This window comes from Protopterus annectens, chromosome 11.part0, assembly GCF_019279795.1.
Source record: "Protopterus annectens isolate FY-2018-M chromosome 11.part0, PAN1.0, whole genome shotgun sequence".
Lineage (NCBI taxonomy): Eukaryota > Metazoa > Chordata > Ceratodontiformes > Protopteridae > Protopterus > Protopterus annectens.
Genome location: NC_056745.1, coordinates 916295345 through 916319766, shown reverse-complemented (window position 1 = coordinate 916319766; position 24422 = coordinate 916295345). Strand labels below are relative to the sequence as shown.

Below are 24422 nucleotides of genomic sequence, written 5' to 3'. Positions count from 1 at the left end.
ATCAATCGTATGCCCAGGATGACAACTTGTTGCTTTCAAATAATATATATCCACCTGAAATTTCCTATGTACTTTTGTAGTTAGTATTCCATCTTCCTTAAGTAACAAATCTGCATCCAAAAAGGACACATTCTTCCCTATTTGGATGCCATCAAATGTAAAATTAAATCTGTTTACTTGTAATTCATCAAAAAAATTCTGCACATCCTGTTCCCCTCCTGTCACTGTCAGTTTTATGCCTTGTTCAACGCCCGAACTATTCGTCATAGGGCTATCTTTGTTGCTAAATTCTTTCACTCTCGTTCTCTGTATTCCGAAATGGCTTTGTAAGGATAAAGACAGACCACGTAGGTCCAAAACTGCCGACTATGCTTCCATTAAGCTAGTCGCCAGTCTGCCGGTACTCAGTGAGGTGCTTTCGCAGCCCCTGATACCAGCTTCTACAGATTCACAGGCCTCTACTGAGACCCATTCAGAGTCCAGTATGCTGCAAGATGCTTCTTCGACTATGGAACCTGCAGCTGTCTTTACCTTGGAAAGGTCTGGAGCCGCTGTGCAGACATCGGCTTTTGAGGGTGTATTCAGGCCTTCTGATGTTCGTATTAAACTGACTAATTCATTTTTGACTAAAACTACTGAATTTGTCAGGCCCAGAGTTCGCACTACGCCTAGGAAACCGATGACCAAAGCGCATTTTGAAGCTCCCATGCCTCAGAAACAAATGCTTAGAATGGCTGAAGACCTTATTACTTTAATTAGGGGAAGCCAGCCCTCCCCCTCTAAAAGACAAAGAATTGATTTTCCTTCTGATTCTACAGATCACGAGTCCAATGACTCTGACCCCTCTGATTACCAGGACATAACCTTATCCACCTATGAGGATTCAGATGCAGAGGATTCCATTCCCTGTGCCTCCCCTCCAGAGGACTTTTCTTTCAGTGAAACCTTGCATACCCTAAGAGAGCATTTCCGCTGGGAATGCCAGGACTACCCTCAGTCAAAAAAGAGACTCAGGGAATTTGTAGACTTGCCTCCACACAGGCCTCTAGCTATACCCCCTGTCCTTGATATTGTAGATGATATCTTCATGGAATGAAGTCTTACCCCTAATACTTTTTCTCCAGTTCCAAGAAAGCCTGACAGGTACTACAGAGTACCTGGCTCTCACAAATGTCTCTCTAAAAATCCTACTGCGGATCTGGAGTCCGGTATGCCCGCAATATGCTTCATCGACTGTGGAACCTGCAGATGTCTGTACCTTGAATGGGTCCGGAGCCGCTGTTCTGGCACCGGCTTCTGAGGGTGTATTGAGACCTTCCAGTGATCGTACTAAACCGACTGCTTTGTTTTTGACTAAAACTACCGAGTTTCTCAGGCCCAGAGTTCGCACTACGCCTAGAAAACTGACGTCCAAAGGGCATTCTCAAGCTCCCTTGCCACAGAAACAAATGCTTAGAATGGCTGAAGACCTTATTACTTTAATTAGGGGAAGCCAGCCCTCCCCCTCTAAAAGACAAAGAATTGATTTTCCTTCTGATTCTACAGACCATGAATCCAATTATTCTGATCCCTCTGATTACCAGGACATATCCTTATCTACCTATGAGGATTCAGATGCAGATGATTCCATTCCCTCTGCCTCCCCTCCAGAGGACTTTTCTTTTGGTGAAACCTTGCATACCTTAAGAGAGCAATCTGAAGTAGTTACTTCATTTGTTCTGCAACCTGTGGGTATCGGATCCGACTTCGGATCAGAGCCGGCAGCTTCACTAGCTAAAAGATCCAAGCTCCTAGCTCCTCCCCCTACCCATAATCTCCTGCTACCTATTACCCCAGATCGAGTTTGCCGCGGCTGAAGCAGCTACTTGTGAAGACCTCCTTAGGCTTGGTGAGATCGTTACTTTTTTTCTCTCTGAGAAAACGTCTTTAAATTTTTAGTTAGCGTGCATTGTGGTGTTAATTCCCCTAGTAGAATTAGAGTATTAGAACTCCTTTTCTGCGGTAGTTTTATTCGCAGTCGTTGGCGTCCCGTGTTGTTCCCCTCCCCCCTTAGTGTTTGGGTGTGTGTATCTGTGATGGCTGAAGGGCCCAAGGCCATTTTTTCTAAGTGCTCTGAGTGTGGCCATAAGCTTTCCCCAGCTGATGGCCACATGTTTTGTGCCTGGGAATGGCCCATTTATCAACGGCTTGCCAAATTTGTGCAGCCTTTAATCCCTGGGCAATTACGGACAGGAAGAACAAGCTGATCCTGGCGGGCTTACTTCGCCCCGGTGCCTTTAGCTCACCCCGCTCTGCCTGGGACTCAGACTACCTCTGCTGTGCAGAGTTCGGGGGACTCTAGTGCTTCTGTCTCTAAAGAAAAGAGACATAAAGAGAAAGATAAGCACAGGTCTCATAAAAGGCGGGCTGAGGCTCACCCCTCTGCCCCTCCATCGAACGTTGTTAGCTCTCCCTCGAAGGTCTCCGGATCCTCCCCCTCTCGGCTCCGTTCGCCTTGTTTCTCACCAGAGGAGGAGTACCAGTCTCCTTCGAGGTCATCGAGGCAGCCCTCCCGGCCCGCCTCGACGACTTCCTCTATGTCGACCAGGAGCCTTACCGACACGGACATAGATCAGATGATGCGTCGATTCCTGCAGACCCAAATGCAGATGGGGTGCTCTTGCCCCCCCCCCTCAGGGGAGGAGCACAGCCCCTCTCTTTGCTCCGATCACTCCTTCTCTGACCCGCTTTAGGGTTTTGGAGTCATCGGATCCGGGCCCTTTCGGAGCCGGGGTTTTGTCGGCGCTGATAGCTCCGGTATCTTCGCCGACTGTACCCTCGAGCGTGTCGGATCCTGGCTCTCGGGGCCGAGCATCGGATCCGTGGGGATTGGTGTGTCTCCGGCGCAGTTTAGGCCGGAGCACACTTCTCTCTCGGATCTGACCGCTTCGGCTCCGACGCCGATCCCTGCTTCAGAGCCGAGGAGACTACTTTCAGAGCCTGGGGAAAGTAGTTCTCCTTCGGCTTTTGAGGTAGTGGAGAGGGTGCGGTTGAGATCTTCCAGATCCCCGGTCCAGGCCTCGGATCCGCCCACTCCCCCTATGCATGTGGGTCTATCCTCCATCATCCATCCTATGGGACAGCCTGCTCAAACCCTCCAGTTAGTTCCCTTGGAGGAACAGGACCCCATGGGCGAGCCCCCCTCGGACTGTCCCACCATGGAGGTGCCTTGCAAACGGCAGTGTAAAAGGAGGCACCTGGACTCCACTGAGTCCCTCACCACGGACATGGATTTGGATGAAGGGGAAGGTTCTCCAAGGTCACCCCCCGAGGATGTCTCCTTTGGAGACATCATGGAAATGTTGCGTATTAGATGGGGGTGGTCTGCCCAAAAACCTTCCTCAGACGAATCGGTGTTCCTGGAGGAGTTTGAGGCAGGCCCGTCTACCTCCTGGGTGTCCCCCCCGGCTGACCCCCTGGTGGACTTAATCACTACCAGGGTGTGGAAAGAGCCTGTCACCATGGAGCCAATCCCCAGACGTCCCGGCAAAGTTTTTAGCCCCCCCCTGCAGATAGGCAGTTCTGGGCTAAGGAGTCCCCTGTTGATGCCATGTTGGTGGTGGCCGACACGAAGAAGGAACTCGCACAGGAGAGTTCCTCGGCCCATCCTCCTGATAAGGAATCTCGGGCGATGGACCGCATTGGAAAGTGGATGTTTGCTTCAGCAACCTTCTCCATAAGGGTGCTGAACCATATGGCACACATTATCAGGCTACAGCGAGACTTAATTAAGGAATACGCTGCAGCCCCCCCCAGAGTCCATGACGGTCACGGATAAAAGCACATTTGCGACTTGTATGGCCACTCTAAAGTCCATCTCTAACACGTCCATGCGGTTACTCTCTCATGCTACGGAGGTAGCCGCTAGGGCTAGCGGAGCCGGGGTTGTCTTGCGGCACCATGCCTGGCTCTGCCTTTGTGATTTCGCGGAACCCTTCAAGGCGTCCTTCGCGAATGCGCCCTTTGATGGATCTTCGCTTTTTGGCAAGACCGTACGCGAGACGCTGGTCCAAAGCGAGAAGGATGGGAAGATGCCGTCTGCCATCGGGGTCCGCTTCTTGAATCCCTAACGATCCTTTTCAAGGAATCAGAGGGGACAAAAGAATTTGTGGTTCTGCAAGTCTCAGCAGTCCCATCCGGCTTCGGACCCCTTGTCCTCTAGAGGCAGAGGAGGACAAGGTGGACGCCGGCCCAGAGGCAGAGAGGGGACCGTGTAACTTCGGGTCTAGAGAACCTTTCTCGGGAAGGCCCGCGCAACAGCCCTGAGGGCTTACCCAGCTGTCCCTCTCTGGAGGCAGTCGGGGGGCGTTTATCGGAGCACCTGTCAAATTGGGAGTCCATTACGACAGATCGATGGGTGCTCCGAATCATATCCAGAGGTTACTCCATTCCCTTCATGAACCTACTCCCCAAAGTCAGGCGACTCCCCGATGTCCCACACGATAAAAGGGAGGCAGCAGCTTCAGAGGTGTCAAAGCTGCTAGAAAAAAGAGCCATCCAGCCGTCCCCCCAGGCCAGTCTGCATTGGACTACTACTCCAGGTTCTTTTTGGTGCCAAAGAAGACGGGGGACTTAAGACCGATTCTAGATCTCTCCGCCCTGAACCTGTTCGTCCCCAAGGAGAAGTTCCGGATGGTCACTCTTCAGTCTATTCTTCCCCTTCTTCGGGAGAACGACTGGATGTGCTCCATAGACCTCAAGGATGCATACTACCACATTCTGATGGACAGGTGATCCAGGAGGTTTCTCTGCTTTCGGCTAGGAGATGGTCATTATCATTTCAGGGTACTCCCGTTCGGCCTCACCTCAGTCCCCAGGGTGTTCACCAAGGTCATGGCAGTGGTTGCAGCCCACCTGAGACTCCAGGGCATTCAGGTTGTTCCCGTACCTAGGCAACTGGCTCCTTGCCGCCTCCAACAGGCATCAACTCTGCGTTGCAAGGGATTATGCCCTAACTCTCACCCAGAGTTTGGGCATATCAGTGAACCTTCAAAAGTCCTTCCTTCAACCAGTGCAGGTTTTTGAGTTTATAGGGGCCAAATTGGACACACTCATCTCTCGGGCCATCCTAACCCCGGACAGGCTGAACAGCTTATCGCATCAGGTCTTAGCCCTTCTTCGAAGCCCAGCTCCTGCGGCGGAGTTAGTCTTGAGGGCACTGGGGTCTGTGTCAGCGACCATTGGTCTCTCTCTTCATGCACGCCTACGGATGAGGATCTTACAGTGGACTTTTCAAGTTCAATGGTCACTAGTGTTTCACACGCTGAACACTCCTATTCCACTGAGCAGAATTTGCAGGGACTCCCTCCTTTGGTGGCTTCACTCACGGGAGCTGCGAGAACCTTTGTATTTCCCCCACTCCAAGCCACGTTGACCATGGATGCTTCTTGCCTCGGGTGGGGGGGGGGCATTGTTCGGGCAGAACCGTCTAAGGCACATGGACCCCCATAGAGGCCACTTTGCATATCAATGTCCTAGAGATGAGGGCGGTGCTTTTGGCGTTGCAAGCTCTCCACGACCTTCTCCCTCTAGGGACTATTGCGATCCAGACAGACAACATGGCGGTAGTCTGGTACATAAACAAACAGGGGGAACCAGGTCTTATCCCTTCTGCTGAGAGGCTATGAGAGTGTGGGAATGGGCGATATCCACCAATCGCTTTCTGGTAGCAACGCTTATTCTGGGTCGGTCCAACATATTGGCGGACAAACTGAGTCGGGTGATTCTCACCCCGTACGAGTGGTCTCTCAATCCTTCAGTTGCGAAGCAGATCTTCTGCACATGGGGTTGGCCTCACTGCGATCTTTTCGCCTCTCCGTCAAACACAAAGTGCAGCGAGTACTTCGCAATACTCCCCCTTCAGGGGAGACCCCGAGAGACGCTCTGGTGCATGCTTGGCCTCCCGCTCTCCTTTATGCTTATCCCCCCCTCCCGCGTATGACGAAGTTCATTCAGAAAGCACGTCGGTTGGGGAGCAGAGTTATCCTCATAGCCCCATTCTGGCCTCGTCAGATCTGGTTCCCTTATCTGCGGTCTCACAGTATAGTTCCTCCATGGATCCTGGATCCCATTTCAGATTTGATTTTGCATCCTACGGGATGCCAAACCCTGAACCTGCTAAACCTCAAGCTGACTGCTTGGTTGATCCATTTCCTCTGATGGCTAGGACTCCCGGTATCTCATCACCAGTGAAGGCCATTCTGGTGGCGGCCCATAAGCCTGCTACCAGAAAAATTTACAATAGTAAATGGAAACGTTTTTCCATCTGGGCCGAAGGCAAGGGCCTGGATACTTTTACAGTCCCTATTCCAACGATTCTGGATTTTTTGTCGCTAATCTTTCAAAAAGGAGCGAGTGCTTCCACAGTTAAGGTGCAACTAGCAGCCATTTCCCATTTTCACATGGGAGATGGACTGGGATCTGTAGCATCTTCAAAGATATGCAAAACCTTCTTGAGGGGCATTTTTTCTTTTGAAACAACCAGTGAAATCGGTGGTTCCTCCATAGGACTTAACTTTAGTCTTACAAGCTTTGACAAGTCCACCTTTTGAACCTGCCACCTCTGTTCCGTTAAAATTTTTGTCTTGGAAAAAGCCTTTTTAGTGGCTATTACGTCAGCTAGGAGGGTTTCAGAACTCCAAGCCTTGTGCATGAACCCCCCCCACCTCATTTTTCACAAGGATAGAGTATCTCTCAGGACTAACCCATCTTTCCTACCAAAGGTGGCTTCAGAGTGAAATATTAACCAATCAATCATTTTACCGGTATTCTTTCCAAATTTTCAGAACAAAGGGGAGTACACATTGCACAAACTGGATGTACACAGGCAACTACGTTTCTACCTCCACAGGATTAAAGTTTTTCGCAAGTCTGATCAGTTGTTTGTGTCTTTCGCCAAATCAGCTATGGGAAAGGCAATTTCTAAAGTAACCCTAGCTAATTGGATTTCTCAGTGCATAATCCACGGGTATACGTCCTCAGGTAAACCAGTTCCTATGGGAATCCACGCTCATTCAACCCGATCCATTGCTACATCAGCAGCCTTCTGGTCCAGGGTTCCTCTGGACGACATATGTTCAGCAGCTACTTGGTCCTCTTCTCATACGTTCATTTCCCATTATAAATTGGATATGATTTTGAGGAGTAGGGCTTCCTTTGGCTCTGCGGTGCTTCGGAATATCCTTCTGTAAGGTCACCCAGGGTTATTTTTATAGGTAGCTGGGGACTCTGTCCCACAGGTTGCAGAACAAATGAAGTAACTACTTCAGATAAAGAAGTTATGTACTCACCATAACGTTCCATCTGAGTAGGTATTTCATTTGTCTGCAACCGACCCCCCCTCCATGCCCCCTAACCATATCGTGATACCTGGTCACCTGAGTTTTTTTCATGAGGTTAGGCAGTACTTGATCCTCTGTCGAAGGTGTGAATTTTTGGACTGAGCAAACTCGATCTGAGGTAATGCAGTAGGCAGCAGGGGATTATGGGTAGGGGGAGGAGCTAGGAGCTTGGATCTTTTAGCTAGTGAAGCTGCCGGCTCGGATCCGAGGTCGGATCCGATACCCACAGGTTGCAGACAAATGAAGTACCTATTCAGATGGAATGTTATGGTGAGTACATAACTTTTTTTTTCCACTGGGAATGCCAGGACTACTCGCAGTCCAAAAAGAGACTTAGAAAATTTTTAGACTTGCCTCAGCACAGGCCTCTAGCTATACCACCTGTCCTGGATATTGTAATCATGGAATCCAGTCTTACCCCTGATACTTGCCTGACAGGTACAGAGTACCTGACTCTCACAAATTTCTCTTTAAAATCCCACTGCGAATCCAGAGACCATTTCCCAGGGAACTAAAGGTATTAAGGCTATTACAGCCAAAAACCCTACCCCTTTGGACAGGGATTCCATGGCTTTAGACCGATGGGGTAAGAAGGTATATACTTCTGCAACTCTTGCCATCAGGGCTTTAAATTGCCAGTTTCACATGTTGAAGTACCAGCAGCATGTTATGGAACTAATTAAACAAAAAAATGTTGTTGATTCCTGATTGTGCAGAAAATAGATTTACAAGAGTTAATGCATTCTGCAAACCAAGTTAGTTAAACATACTTTGCAGTGTGGTTTTGATGCCTTAGAATCATCTTGCAGGGCTGCTGTCACTGGGTCTGTTCTGAGAAGGCATGCTTGGCTGAAGGAACAAATCTTGCCAGACCATGTCAAAGCAAAATTACTAGATGCTCCATTAAATCAAGAATGTTTGTATGGCACAAAAACAGAAGTTCTTAAAAATATGGAGGAAAAAGCTAAATCTATGCAAACTGTTAAAGATTTCCTACGGGTACAGACACCTAGATTCAGTAGGCATTGGCCTTCAAAGAATTGGTCCTTTCTAGTCCCTCCCAGACCTTCTCAATCCAAACCCAGGGGCAACAGACCACCAATACTATAGTCTCAGTGTATGCACATATCTAAACAATGGAGTGCTCCCACCTCAAAAACAGGGAGTGGTAAGCCACCCTCTTATGGAAAAAGTTCACAATGACTTCTCCTGCTTCCTTCCCAGCCATGCCCAAGTACTTGCACCCCTAGGAGGAAAACTCGCCCTGCATGCAAAAAACTGGGAATACATTACCCAGGACCATTGGGTCTTAAACATTGTATCCCAGGGATACAGATTCTACTTCCATTCACTGCTAACCCAAGCGGATTGCCAGACCTTCCCCCAAACCAGTGGGCAGAGGCCAAAAGCAAGTACTTTCTCTTCTCAGTATCAGGGCTATTCAACCTGTTCCAACAGAGCAAAGGGGGCAGAGTTTCTACTTCAGACTGTTTCTGGTGCCCAGAAAAGAAAACTCCTGGCACCCTATCCTGTATCTGTCAGTTCTCAACACCTTCCTGGTGGTACCAAAGTTCAGAATGCTTACACTCCAACAGCTTCTGCCTGTGCTAGCCAAGGACTCCTGGCTGGTCACCCTAAAGATAAAAGAAGCTTATCTGCACATTCCCATAAGGGAATCTTGCAGGGAATATCTACATTTCAGGGCTGGCTCTATGCATTATCAGTTCTCTGCACTTCTCTTTGGCTTATCTACTGCACCCAGGGTATTCACAAAGTGCCTGGCTCCAGCCACTGCATACTGCAGGCAGAGAAACATTCAAATTTACCCATACTTGGATGATTGCCTGATTCAGGCGGACAGTCCGGAATTGCTACTTCAGCACCTGTCATTTGTAAAGAGAATCCTAACTTCTCTGGAGTATACCATCAACGAAAAGAAATCACATCTGGTACCTAGCCAAGAAGTTGTATTCCTGGGAGCAAGCTTGAACACAACTTCCCAGATGGCATTCCTTACTCCAGAAAATCAGGTTTATTTGACATATTGCTTCAAACTACTGGCCACCCAAACCCAGCTGTCTTTAAGAAAAATTCTGCAAGCCCTAGAGTTCATGGCCTCATGCATTCTCCTAATTCCATATGCAAGACTGCATATGAGGAAACTTCAGTAGTACTTAAAAAGTCTCTGGTGTCAACATTCTCAGGACCTGGAAACAGTGATTCCAATCATTCCTTGCCTAAGGGCAGAGTTCCTTTGGTGGGCAGAGGCCTGCAACCACAACAAGGGACTCCCTTTCACTCAACCCCCCCCCCACCTCCCAAACCTTGACAACAGACGCATCTGACTATGCATGGAGGGCTCACATGGCAGGCAAATGCATTCAAGGCAAATGGAGCCCAAGACAAATGCACCTGCATATCAATCAAAAAGAAATGTTAGCTGTACAGAATGCACTGACAGCCTTCAATTACCTTATCCTTCCAGGACAACTCTTGATAAAGACAGACAACACCACAGTCATGTGGTACATAAACAAGCAGGGGGAACTCATTCCTACCCACTCTGCAGGTTATCCATGGCTCTGTGGAACACAGCCTTGAGCAGCCAAGTGTACCTGCAAGCTCAATTTGTGCCAGGCAAACAAAATTCATTGGCAGGTGACTTAAGCAGAAATCTAATGGACTCGCACGAGTGGAAACTCGAACCCAATTCATTCAAGCTTCTAACTCACAGGTGGGGGACACCAGAGGTGGACCTCTTTGCTTTCCCCAGAACCATCAATTGAGCAAGTTTTGCACCAGAACTCCCCACAGCCAAGCATGGAAAGTGGATGCCCTATCCTTTACATGGGAAAAAACTCTCAATCTATGCCTTTCCCCCTCTGCCCCTCCTCTCGAAAGTGCTACTAAATATCAAACGGGACAGGCCAAGGACAATCCTTATTGCACCAGACTGGCCACGCCAGCACTGGTACCCACTTTTATGCAGTCTGACAACAGTGCCACCCTGGCACCTGCATCAGACCACCTTTCTGCTGTCCCAGCAGGAGGGCCAGATTTTGCATCCTCAGCTGCAAACTCTGAACCAAGCAGCCTGGCTTATTCCCTGAATACATCACCAGCAACCCTCAGCAAACAGGTGCTGGATGTCATCCTTGAGGCCAGGAGGCCTAGTACTAGGAAATCCTATTCAAAAAAAATGGAAAAGATACTGTTCTTGGAGCCAGTCTCTGGGAAAGGGCTCAGCAGTGCCCACCTTACCTCAAATCCTAGATTATCTAGCAGAGCTGCTCCACAAAGGCCTATCCTTCTCATCCATTAAGATTCATGCCTCTGCCATCTCAGCTCATTACAATACAGAGCAACCCCTCTTCTCTCACCCTCAGTTCAAACAGTTCCTGAGAGGAGCTAACAATTTAAGACCCCTGAGGAGAGCTGCCACTCCTGCCTGGGACCTTAACTTAACTTTGTACTAGAGAAGCTCACACTTCCCCCTTTTGAGCCTGCTGCTACAGCAGAGTTAAAACTCCTCTCTTGGAAAACAGCCTTACATTTAGCCATCACTTCAGCAATAAGAGTGTCTGAGTTACAGGCCCTTATGGCTGTGGAACCCCTAATTATCTTCCATGCGGACAGGGTTTCCCTCAGGACTAACCCATCATTTGTTCCCAAGGTGGTATCCAGTGTGGCTTTAAACCAATCCATCCATTTACCAAACGTTTTCCTTAATCCTCAGAATAAAGGGTAAAGGATCCTGCACTCCTTGGATGTGCACAGAGCTTAGGTTCTACCTTGACAGGACCAAACTGTTCAGAAAATTTTGACCAGCTGCTAGTCAGCTTTGCTACAGGGGCAGAGGGCAAGGCCATTTCAAAGCAAACTATCTCCAAATGGATAGCACACTGCATCCATTTCTGCTACAAGCATCATGGAATGTCTACCCCACAGGGGATCAGAACCCGTTCCACTAGGGCTACCTCAACCTCTACAACATTTGTCAGGGGAGTCCCTACCAGGGACATCCTGGAAGCTGCAACCTGGAGTTCAGTACACACCTTCAGCAAGCATTAGCACCTACCTATCTTTTCTAAATCCAGAGCTGCCTTTGCTACAGCAGTCTTACAAGGCCTGCTAGCTGGCTAATACTTCTTGACTGCCTCCACCCTTCCTCAGCTTTGGGAATCAACCCAAGTGTGATGACTGCAACAGTGAAACACAAAGAACATAGTACAGTTGTGTACACTTACCATAAATGCAGATGTTCGATTGTATTCACTGTTGCAGTCCTGGTTACCCTCCCTCCAGCCCCCTGACTTTTCTATACTTTCTACTATCCTCTTTTTTGGCCATATCTAATGGCAATGGTGTTTACTTTTTACTGGAGGTGTTCCACACCATGTAATTGTTTCCTATTTTGGTGGCTCCCAACATCTGGGGCAAGAAAAACTGATGTAATAGTGTCAGCTGCATGTTTTATACCCCTGACGACCTGACATCATGGAAGAGGCGACAGCATCTGATGCAGAAATCCCAAGACTCTGGTATTCGGGCGACTGAGGGCTACCTGCAGGCAGATAACCCCCAAGTGCGATGACTGCAACAGTGAATACATTCGAATATCTACATTTATGGTAGGTGTACATAACTGTACTTTCAGGTAAGTTCGAAAAATGTCAAGAAGTCGAATTCAACTTGTTGACATTTTTCTGGTTTTGTTATTTTGGTTGGTCGATGTTCATTTTGACAATGTTTTTTGAATAAGTGATTACTTGCAAAAACGTTGTCACAATTTTGATAGTAAGCCATGCCTGCATCTGGAAGTGCTTCGTAAAGGTACATACACATGCTCTGTTCTACAGTATGGAAATCCCCTGTTCCCTTTTTGGGCATTCCTCAACCTTCTTGGGTCTAATTTCTTTTGCCAGAAGTGCTCCATTCTTGTTTGGTGTAGGGCATTATTTAAGCTGTGGCTACTGCTCAGATAGAGAGGGGGTTTTATTCCAGAATGTTTTTGGTTCCCAGAAAGGAGGGCACTTGGATACCAGTTCTGGATCTTTCTCAACTCAACACCTTTCTCAAAATTCTTTCCTTTTGTGTATTGCCTCTTCAGACTTCGTTTTCTGTTATTCTACCGCAGGGCTTTCTATTGTCTCTGGATCTCAAGGATTCCTACCTTCATATCCCCATTCATCCCCTTTTCAGGAAGTTTTTATGTTTCTTTGTTTCTTCCTTGTATTTTCAGTTGTCTGTCTTGCCCTTTGGCCTCTTTACTGCCACAAGGGTATTCACTATATGCCTCGCTCCTGTCATTGCCTTTTGTAGGATGAGAAGAGTTAAGATCTTTCCCTACCTGGAAGATCTGCTCATTTAGGCTTCATTTCCTGATGCTGAGCTTCAGGATCTTCAGTTTCCTATTTCCCTATTACAGAATGTGGGGTTCACCATAAATTTCCAGAAGTCCGTTCTGATGCCTTCTCAGGATCATAGTTTCCCCTCTTACAGACTTCATACCATCACCTTGTCCCCTTGTTGGCATGTCTGCCTGCCTCCATGGCCCTGTCTGTCACTGCCTCTTACAGTCTCTTCCCGTGTCTTCCTCTGACTTCACTCACAGCCAGGGAATTTCTCTGGATTCTCTGGGTCATGGCTTCCACCTTACCCATGCTCCCTCTGGCCAAGCTGCACATAAGAAAGCTTCACTGGTATCTGAAGTCAGTGTGGCTTTAACATTGCCACTTCCTGGACTTTATCAGTACCCTTCCTTCCTTGTTTCAAGTTCAAGCTTCAGTGGTGAATTCATCAGTTTTCTATTGATGCGGAGATTCCTTTCCAGGCTGAAGTCCTGACTCAAGAGCTCTTTACAGATGCCTCAGACAGGGGATGGGGGGTCCTCCTTTGGCTCTGTCAAGCTTCTGGGTCTCTTCACTGTTAATCAAAGGTCAAACCACATTGTTATAAAGGAGAATGAGGGCTCTTCTGCCCTGTAGGGTTTTCATTCCTTCTTTTATCCTGGGCCCCCTCAAAATTGTCACAGGCAATACCCCAGTGATGTGGTATGTCAACAAGCAAGGGGGTACAGGGTCCTATATTCTTTGCAGACTTGCTCTTCTGGTCTGGGATCTAGCTGTCCACTATCACGTGACTCTTCAGGCAGTTTACATTTTCTTAGAGGACAATCTAGTGGTAGACTGTTTGAAAAGGTCCAGCACACAAGCTCATGAATGGGTGCTTCACAAATAAGTGCTCCAGGACTCTGGTCTTTAGTGGGGTGCTCCTCAGGTGATCTTTTTGTCTCCACTCTGAAAGACAGCTTCTTCTATTCTGTTTCAGAATCCCAAGTCCTCTAGCTTGGAAAGTGGATGCCCTGTGTTTTCCTTGTAAGGTGTTGCTTCTGTATGCCTTCCCTCCCCTTCCTGTTTTACCACGAGTTTTGCAGATCAGGCAGGACTCTTCAAAACTCTTTGTTAAGAGACTCCCTTTTGGCCCAGACAGCATTGGTTCCCCCTTCCTTTTCACTTGGTCAGGGGAAATCACCACAAATTACCTCAACAGATAGATCTTGTCACACAGGACAAGGAGTTTCTTGTACATCTTCACTTGTCCACTCTTCAGCTGATGCTGTGGGTGACAGGGTTTTAATCCCTATCAGGGACCTCTTTCCTGAGGATGTGCTTCGGTTTTATAGGAGACCAGGAAACCCAGTACCATGAAATCCTATATGTCCAAATGGAAAAGATTTTCTGTCAGGTGCCCCTCTTGCCATCAGGATCCCCTCTGTGTTAAAGTTCCTCAGTTTCCGTCATATTTGTGTGGTCTGGTCCACACTGTTAGCATATTCTTTACTTAAAGCTCACTTGTCAACAATTTTTCCTTGCCTGCTTTTGCCTCCTCTTCTGGCTTCTAGATTTGAGGTTAAGCATTTTCTTATAGATATCCTGCATACCAGGCCTCCCAGGAAGCCTGTTAATACCTTTCTGATACCTCAGTTGTGTACATGGAAAAATTGACTTGGGTTCCTTTTGAGCCTGCTTCTTCATCTTCCTTACAACATTGTACTTGGAAGAATGTTCTTTCAGCTCTCACTTCTGCCAAAAGAGCATCTGAACTTCAAGCTCTCATGGCGCTTCCTGTTTTCCTAATTTTCCACTCTTGTTACTAACCCTTCCTTTATGCCCTAGTTGGTCAGTGAATTGTCCCATAATTAGTCCAGCCATCTTCCTTCATTTTTTCTGTCTCTGCAGTCTGCCAGTGGGAAGATTCTTCACACCTTGTATTTGCATAGACAGTTCAGGTATTATTTGAGTAAAACAAAAGTTATTTGCAACTTTTTTTTCTTTCATCCCAGGTCTTTGGGTTTGATTGTTTCAAAGCAAACATCTCTTCCTGGATTCCTGAGGCTATTTCTTTTTCTTATTCTTTTCATGGTAAATATCTTCCTTCATCAGTAAAAGCTCATTCTACCAGGGTTGTTGCCTCCTCTGGTGCTTTTTTCATGGGGCTGGATACCAATTCCATCCTTGAGGCTTCTACTTGGTCGACTGTTCATACTTTCATTAAGCATTACAAGTTGGATGTTATTTCCAGGGCCAGAGCTGGCTTTGCCAGGGCTATCCTGCACGGGTTTCTCAAGGGCTCTTCCAAGTTGCCGTCCTCCCAGGCTTCCTCTTGAGCTTCTGTAGTCTCCCTTAGGATATGAATATTACAGCAGTGCCCTGGAAGTACATAATACAGTTGTGTAAAATCTTAGCATAACAATGGATGTCCTTCTCTTAGCTGTTGCAGTATTTAGCATAACAGTAGATGTTTTTCTTTTCCCTAGGGACATTCTGTTCCACCTGGGCCTTTTTCCATTTCTGAATGTGTATGTCTGTACATCAACTTTATGCCCTACACCTTGTGCAGAGAGCATATATGTGATGTACAACACCTATAAGTACTAAAGGCTTTGGTATAGACTTTGGGCTCTGCTTATCAGGACATCCCTTAGGTTATGAATACTGCAACACTGAAGAGAAGGACACCTACTGTTAAGGTAATATTTTGCACAGTCTGTACTCTCCGGGTAATGTTGCAAAAGGGAACGCTTCCCTTCATCCTTTTTTTCTTCTTTGTATAGCTTGATAATGTTTTACTTGAAATTGATAATACACTGTTTATTGTATTTGGTTACAGTATGCTTCACATTATTGTGAGCTTATTTGTTTATGTGGTTGTCTACCATGAGCTCAATTTGTCGCTGAGATTATTGCAATATTAAGCACATTTTTCGTGTGGAAGTTTCTCATCTGAAAGAATTGAGGTTGTTGCATGTTAGTGTCACTTTTGTTGGAGCCTTATGTCATTTTATATCAGTATGTTGTCACAAAGCAAGCTTTGTCCTTGGCCTTCATGTGAGATATGAACAACGATGGGGGTTGGCTCAGTGTGGTGGTTTTGGTGAGTAAACCAAAATGCTGTGATTTTAAGTGCTGCAGTAAATCCTCTCTTTGAAGATTTACTGCTGGGTATCTCACTGCTGTACTGTTTTTGACTTCAGCCTCTTCTTAGACAAAGCTTAATTGTTCCTCTTTTTAATCCTCACTTGTGCATCTTTCATGCCTCCTAGAACTGCTGCAGTCTTATTGGAGGCAGAAGTTTGAATCTGCTTAGATGACATTGCAGAACTTAGGCTTGTGGAAAAAATGTTTCTGAAATTTGCTGCAGTGAATTGTAGTTTGTAAAAAAAATCTCTACGACCATGGAAGATTGATTCATTTTATTGTTAAACCACTAACAGATACTCAGTTATGTGATCATTAGTTTGTGTTGCAGCTGTGTGTGCGCGTGCATGCTGCTTTTTTTTTTTTTTTTTAATAATTAATGCCCTTTTTGAAGGCTTGTACAAATGTTTGGTTATGCAGTTATTGTAATGCTACATTGCAAAATTTTTTTTTTGCATTATTTTGTAGCGCAGTTTTGGATTGAAACTTATCAGGGCAAGGCTTCTCACTGTCTTGTGTTAATTTATACAGGGAAAAGGAAGAGGCCCATCAGCTGCATCAGGAAGCTTGGGAACGCCACCAAATACGAAAGGAGCTTCGTAGCAAAAATCAGAGTGCTCAAGACAATCGACCAGAAGAAAACTTCTTCAGTAGATTGGACTCTAGTCTTAAAAAAAATACAGCATTTGTGAAAAAACTGAAAACAATTACTGAGCAGCAGAGAGATGTGTTATCCAGTGATTTTAACAGCCTTAACCTGAGTAAGTACATTGCTGAAGCTGTCACTTCAATTGTGGAAGCCAAATTAAAGTTATCTGATGTGAACTGTGCTGTGCACTTGTGCTCACTTTTCTATCAGCGATATGCAGACTTTGCACCACTATTCCTTCAGGCATGGAAGAAGAACTTTGAGGCAAGAAAAGAAGAAAAAAACCCTAACATAAGTAAACTTAGAACTGATCTTCGTTTTATTGCAGAACTCACTGTTGTTGGAATTTTTACTGACAAAGAGGGTCTCTCTCTACTTTATGAACAGATTAAAAACATTATTAATGTTGACCGAGAGTCTCACACTCATGTGTCGGTGGTAATCAGCTTTTGCCGCCATTGTGGTGATGACGTTGCTGGCCTGATACCAAGGAAAGTAAAGCTGGCTGCTGAGAAATATAACCTGAGTTTTCCACCCAGTGAGATCATTAGTTCAGAGAAGCAGCAACCCTTCCAGAATTTGTTGAGGGAGTACTTCACCTCCCTGACCAAACATTTGAAAAGGGACCACAGAGAATTGCAGAACACTGAGCGACAGAATAGGTGAAGCTTAATTATTTAATTTTCATGTATTGATTTTCACATTGAGTTGCATTTATTTTGGAAGTATGATATTTTTGTATCCATGTGTTTTATCTTTAAAAGTTTTGATTATTTTTAATCCTGCTTACAGCTTTTTTTTTCCTTAATTGTTCGTTGCCTTGTGGTCTAGTCAGCTGTAGTTGAAATTCTCTAATCTTCCAGCACACCCTTTTTAAGAATTCAAGGCTTCTTATCAATGTTTTCCAGTGATACAAATTAAAACATTTAATTTTTATTGAAATTGCAATTTCCTCTGTTTCTACTTATATGTGAAGTTTGGAAAAAAAGTGTGAATTGCAGTATATGTATAAATGAGCTTTTGTGCATGTACTCACATGTACGTATCTGTGCGGGTCCCCTTTATAACCTTAAAATACTGAAATCTCGAATTTCAGTATCTCGAGACTATAAAGGTGACTTTAAAATAGCGAAAGTGCATAAAGATGAATTTGAATATCTCGAATTTGCGGTTATGGCTTTACGCTACGTTGCTTGCAGTGGTTTATGTGGATGGTGTCTGGTGTTGTGTGAGAATTTAGGTGTGATTTAAGGTAAGTGAGTGTCCTGTATGGTTTTGGGTGAGGGTGGGAGTTTGGATGTATGCGAGTGTGTTTGTAAGTGTGGGTTAAGCTAGGCAGGGGTAAGTATGAGTGAGTAAGTGTTGGATGTGTTGGTATTTGTGTGTGTGTGTGTGTGTGTGTGTGTGTGTGTGTGTGTGTGTATATATATATATATATATATATATATATGTGTGTGTGTGTGTGTGTGTGTGTGTGTGTGTGCATGCACGCATGCAAGGGACTGTAGAATGTCTGGGTGTGAGTTTGCTGTGTTTTCCTATTTGTGTGATCTCTGAGTTTAAGTAGGAGGGGTGTGGGGGTGCAGCCCCCCACATGGGGGCTGCAGGTGGGCTTTCCTCCCTGATTATATGTAGTTTAGGTGTGTTGATGTGTGTTATTGTGTTTGTGTATGTTTTGTTGTTTGATTTGTTGTAATGTGGGTAGGATGGTGAATGTGGTGTATGGTGTGTTACTGTTCGCGATTTTGTGTTTCACGGTTTTGGGTTTCGTGATTTTGAGTGTTCACCTTTCTGGTCTTGAGATATTGAAATTCGAGATCCCAATATTTTGGGATTATAAAGGGGAACCATCCATGCACATTATGGTGTGTGTGTGAGTGAGCGTGCATTTTTATGGAAATATATCTTTATGCATTTACGCTGAACAAAATTTTATGCAACTACATTCTAATTAAAAAATATGAAATGGTTGAAAATGGGAGGAGGAAGTTCATGTAAAAATCTGAATGAATTGAAGAGTATGTGTTATTTTGAGTGTATCACAGTACTTTGTGCAACTTAGCTAAAATGCTCTGCTAAGGATGTTTTGTGAAAGGTAGTGTCCTTCCTGTTTTGGCAGGTTAGAATGTGTTCAGCAGGAAAACCATAAATACATTTGACATTTTGTTAATTTCTCTACTTTTAATTTTCATTATTTTGCTAATTTTATTTTCAAATGCTGGGTTTGAATATATTGTGCTAGTTTCATCTTGCTTGCATATGACGTCTTGTAGCAGTGGAATGCTGTGCCTCAGAAGTATGTGTCACAAAGTTGTTGTAGCATTGTAAAATTCATACCTGGCACCATTGTGATTTGATGCTGTCCTTTTCATTCTTTCTCAACAAATGAGTTATGGATCCGATCCTTGAATTTAACTCTGCTGCATACTACAGACTTTGGATCCACCTCTCGAACTCTTCCCTCTACCCATAATGTCCTAGTCCATCCTTAATAACCCAGATCTGGTTTGCCGCCATCACGCAAGGAAGTGGGATCCTTCTCTTATAGTGTTTACTTGCCATTTAGGTAATTGTAAACGAATCACTTTAATTTCTCTTACTCACTATTTCTTTATTTTACCTTAACTATAATATTTAGAACCCTCGTCTTTGTTTTCCAGATTTTTCTGCGTTAAGCTTCCTCCTATTTTTATAGTAGTCAGACATACCATTGTTGGTATTCTGCCTTTAACTTCTACCCTATTAAACAGGGTATTCTTTTTTTGTCATTGGTGGTATTTTTTTTAAGTAAGAAAATATGACCTTACTTCAACTAATTTCCAATTTTTCTGTAAATTTTTTTGTGTCATGGCTGACAAGCCGACAACTTTCAAGAAATGCAATTCTTGTGGGCATAAAATCCCTAACTCAGATGCCCACAAGAATGCATTTATTGTTTAGGTTCGGCTAATTTAAATACAGACTGTACTAATTGTGCATGTTTTAATTCAAGAGCCATAGCTGACAGGCACAGTAAACTTGTACTTTAAGATTTGCTTCCTCACTCCTCATCTTTCTCTTCAGGGCAAAAACCTCTAGTAACTCTTCCAATGCTCTACCTGGGCACAGAAATTGTTCGCCTCTGAAGTCTCCTAAGACTTCCTCGGAGCCACCATTAAAAGTTCTCAAATCTTCTGATCGGTGTTCATCAAACCTGAAAAGCAGACTGTGGATCCTAAGCTTTCAGATCATTAGACTTTGGATCCCATTGTTATTTCACACAGTCCTACCACCAAGATTACAGATCCTAAGCCTAGTATGTCTTGCACCCTGAGGACTCGCTTACCCGAGTTTGTGATGGACTCTATCTCTCCTTGGCTGCACACTCCTTTTATGCAGACGTGAAAAGCATTCCAGACTTCAGTCTACTACTTTATCCATCAGGTCCTCAAGGAGTCTTTCTAATGTGGATGTGGATAGGACTAAGTGAAAGTTCCTCAGAGCTCCGATCCAGAAGGAGGTTATCTCTGCTCCATCTCCCATTGGATCTGTGGGTCTTCCTTTCACTACCCACACAGTTTTGTCTCTTTTTCTGATCCATCCTTTGGTTTTGGAGCCCCAGGATCAGACTGTTCTGAGAGTCCCCGTGTCTAATCAGAAGAGAATCACCTCTTCGACTCCGACAGTATCCCTTCCCAGTTTCTTTGCCTTCAGATCGGGTTGAGTTCTGGAGCCGAAGTGGTGGTGTTGGATCCATGGAGCCAGGTCTACTCCAGTTGATGCCTGATCTATCCCTGCCCCTTGAAAACTCGGTGCTAGATAGCTCTGGACCAGTTCCCTCTTAAGGGCACTGATCAGGTCAGAGTTGTGATCTACCCATGCTGGAACATTCAGCTTCGGTGCAGGTGATCACAGCTTCTCATGGGACCATCTGCCTTTGAGGTTGTGGAAAGGGTCTCTTCTCATTCTAAGGATGCAGTCTCTCATCCTCCTGCAAATCCTACTCCTATTTCCTCTATGGTTCCAAGCTCGAATTGTGTAAGATCTGTTCCGCAGGGGCAGCCAGTTCCACCTAGCTTCCAGTCGGTTCCCATGGAAAAACTTTCCCTCTATTCTGGCACCTCCCCAAAACGTCCCTGTAGATCAGTATGCATGTATACCTTGAAGGGGTCTACATCATTTGATCGAAAGACCATTTGACCTAAACCCATTTGATCGAAATTTCATTTGATCAAAAACCAGTATTCAAGGCAAATAACAGGGATTTGTCCCCCTCCCCAATGTCGTGTGACCCTGGAGTTGGTATATATAGTTAGGGTGTGTGTGGGGGGCTAAGCCCCCCCACCTATTTTCATTTACAATCTGTACTTTTTGTTTTATTTTCTTCTTTTAAAGGAAACTAAGTGGGGGGCTTTGCCCCCCCCCCAACTATATATACCAACTCCAGGGTCACACAACATTGGGGAGGGGGACAAATCACAGTTTTCTGCCTTGAATACTGGTTTTTGATCAAATGAAATTTCGATCAAATGGGTTTAGGTTAAATGGTCTTTCGATCAAGTTAAATAGACCCACCTTGAAGAAGCTCTCTATGGGCTTGCACAAGTGTATAAATACGGAGCACATGCAAGCTTGACTGCCATTTTGTAGAGAGCTGTTGAGATGTAAGCATGCATGTCTGTGTAGTTTGTCAGTTAATCAGTTCTTTTATATTTTGTACTGCCGCTATTCATCCTGATGTGTTTCTATGTAATAAAGCATGTAAACAAACTACCTCACCCGTTCGTCTTCAATTATAAACCAAGACGAGCGTCAGTCCCCCTGAGGAAGTCTACCAGAAGAGAAAGTATAAGAGGAGGCACATAGATGCCCATTTGGAATCTCTCACTGAAGATGCTGATTTTGAGGTAGGGGAAGTATCCCCCAGATCACCAGCTGATGACGTCTCATTTGGAGACATTTTAGTGATCCTTAAGCAGAAAGGTGGTTGATCCACCGATAATCTTCTCCTGAAGAGTCTGTATTTCTGGAGGCTTTTAGTGCTGGCCCATCTACCTCTTGGATGACTGTTCTAGCTGATGAGCTCATCGACCTAGTCTCTCACTGGGCATGGAAGGAGCTGGATTCCCTTGAACCTGTCCTGTGCAGGCCTAACAAGTTTTTAGCCCTGCCAAAGGATAAACCCCACCGGAGCAAAGGAGTACCTATCGATGCAATCGTTGTGATGGCAGCCACCTTAAAGGCGCTAGAAGAGCTACTCCTTCTACCACCCCTAGCAGAGAGACTAGGGTACTGGACAGATTTGGAAAGCATATATTTGCTTTAGCGACCTTCGCCCTGAGGTCACTGATTTACCTGGAGCACTTTACAAGGGGTCTATATTAGAACATCAAAGTTTAAAAACTTTGAATGTTCTAATATCGAACCAATTCAGCGAAAAATTGAACATACAGAACAGCAAATTTTTTCCTAGGGAAAAAATTTGCTGTTCCAAAACACATACACACAACACAAGCACACCAAGCAAACAGCAATCCACACACATACACCTAAAATCTTACACCTAACCCTACAGTAAACTGTACACACACCACTAACTATCCACTTACCTTAACCCAAACCCTAACCCTAAGGTCTGTCACTATCGCACACTCACCTCACCCGCGCCCTAACACTAACTCACCTACCCCGCCCTAACCCTCACGTCCACACAATCTCACACTTACCCGCGCCCTAACCCACCCAACCCGCCCTAACCCTGATGTCCAACAATCGCAAACATACCTAACCCGCACCCTAACACTAACTACCCTAACCCGCACTCAATCGCGGACTTACCTGAACCCGACCCGTAACTTTCCACCACAGCTCTGAAAATACCGAAGCAACAAAAACGGACAACCGAATTCTTTCCCTAGGAAAAAAATCGGTTTTCTGTTGCTTCAATATTTTCAGCTTTTGCTGAATAGGGTTCGATATTAGAACATTCGAAGTTTTGAAACTTCGATGTTCTAATATAGGCATCTTTACAAGACTACAAAGAGATTTGACAAAAGAATTGTCTAACTCTCTCTTGGGAATCCACGTCTGCAGAGAATTTCAAAAGATCATCATCTTATCTGGTCACTATCTTGTCTATTTCCAGTGTGATCATAAGGTTAATCTCTCATGCAGCAGAAGGTGCCTTACAGGTGGCTGGTTCAGACATTGCCATAAGGAGACATGCCTTAATGCAGCTGTGCTGCTCTGCAGAGCCTTTCCAGTCTTCTTTCATCAGTGCTCCTTTTGATGGATCCTCCTTATTTGGCCCTTCTGTAAAATAAACTCTTACCCACAGTGCACAAGAAGGAAAGACCCTGTCTGCCATAGGAATTAAATTTTCTACCCCTCAACTATCTTTTTCAAGGAATCGGAGAGGAAGCAAGAAGATGTGGTTCTGCAAATCCCAGGGAACGTACCAGGACTTGCACAGAGACAACAACTTCAGAGGCAGAAGAGTGAGTTCTAATGGAAGACGCTATCCTCGCTGAAAATGAGGCCCACTAAAGAAGGGTTCCCGAGATTGCTTTTCGGGTAGACCCTTTCAGCACTCCTAAAGTGCTGCCTGACTGCCCACCTTTGGAGGCATTCAGGAGATGTTTGTCCTTGCACCCGTAAGCCTGGGCTGCTATGTATAGCAATAGATACTTGGGTGCTAAAAATATCCAGAGGTTACTTCATTCCCTTTTCCCAGAGTCTCATTTACCAAAGAAAAAAAAGAAGCTCCCTGATGTTCCGCCCAGTCAGAGGGAAGCTGCTAGACAAGCGAGTCATCCAGGAGGCCCCATCAGACCAAACAGTATTTGGAAGTTACTCAAGGTTCTTTTTAGTGCCATGAAAGACAGGAGACCAAAGACCAATTTTGGATCCAAGCAATCTGAACCAATTTGTGAGGAAATCAGAGTTTCAATTGGTCACTGTTCAGCCCATTCTGCATTTTCTAAACAAGGATGATTGGTTGTGCTCCATCAATCTTCAGGACATGTAGTATCACATCAAAATAAACAGGTGCTCCTGGAGACAGTTAAACTTTTGTCTGTGAGCCAGTACCACCAGTTCAGAGCTCTGCCCTTTGGACTCACCACAGCCCTCAAGGTGTTTAGCAAGTGTATGGCGGTGGTAGCAGGTCGTCTCAGTCTACAAGGATTCTGAGTGTTTTCCATATCTAGATGACTGGCTTCTTACCGCCCCAACCATTTATCTCCTAGAGCAGTCCAGAGACTATTTGCTCCAGATTTGCAAGTCACTAGGTATAATGGTCAATTTTGCCAAATTGAAACTGACACAGTAACAGAGCGTGAAGTTTGTTTGTGCCCATCTGAACACAACTCGGATTGCTTCCTTACCTTCTCGCAGTGTATGCACACTCAGATCTCAGGTTCATGAAATTCTTTCTTATCCTGCTTCTCCTGCCAGACTAATTCTTCAAGCTTTAGGTTCCATGGCAGTGGGAATAGCTTTAGTCCCCTTACATGCTACTTTGTGTGTCCTTCAGTGGACTCTAGCTGTCCAGTTGTCTTTTCTTTGACAACCCTATCGTTTCAGTCAAACTTAGGAAAATATGCAAATGCCATATTCAGTGGTGGGTCCAGGCAGGTGACATTTACCTAGGTCAGCCTTTCGTTCTTTCTCCCCCCCACTGGCCACAGTGACCACGGAGACCTCCAAACTGGGGGGGGGGGGTGATACATTTTCTGGGAAGGATGCTCCAAGACACGTGATCTCTCCAAGAGACCAGTTTGCATATCAATGTCCTGAAGATGAGAGCAGTCTTTTTCATGTTGCAGACATTCCAAGATGCTCTTCCTCTAGGGACCTTTGCGATTAAAACCAACAACATGTCTGTGGTCTTCAAAGAAGGCTCTAGTTTTTCCACGTTCATACTACAATTGTCAG

General features: G+C 45.3%; 1 protein-coding gene across 2 annotated transcripts in view; it reads left to right on the top strand.

Moving 5' to 3' along the window:
• The window catches only part of UPF2 (UPF2 regulator of nonsense mediated mRNA decay), a 2519933-nt gene that overhangs the window by 134424 nt on the left and 2361087 nt on the right, over nt 1-24422 (top strand). For both annotated transcript variants that reach the window (XM_044088310.1, XM_044088311.1), the window contains exon 3: nt 16391-17170. In XM_044088310.1, coding sequence (XP_043944245.1) covers nt 16391-17170 — 780 coding nt within the window. The remainder of the gene's footprint in view (nt 1-16390; nt 17171-24422) is intronic.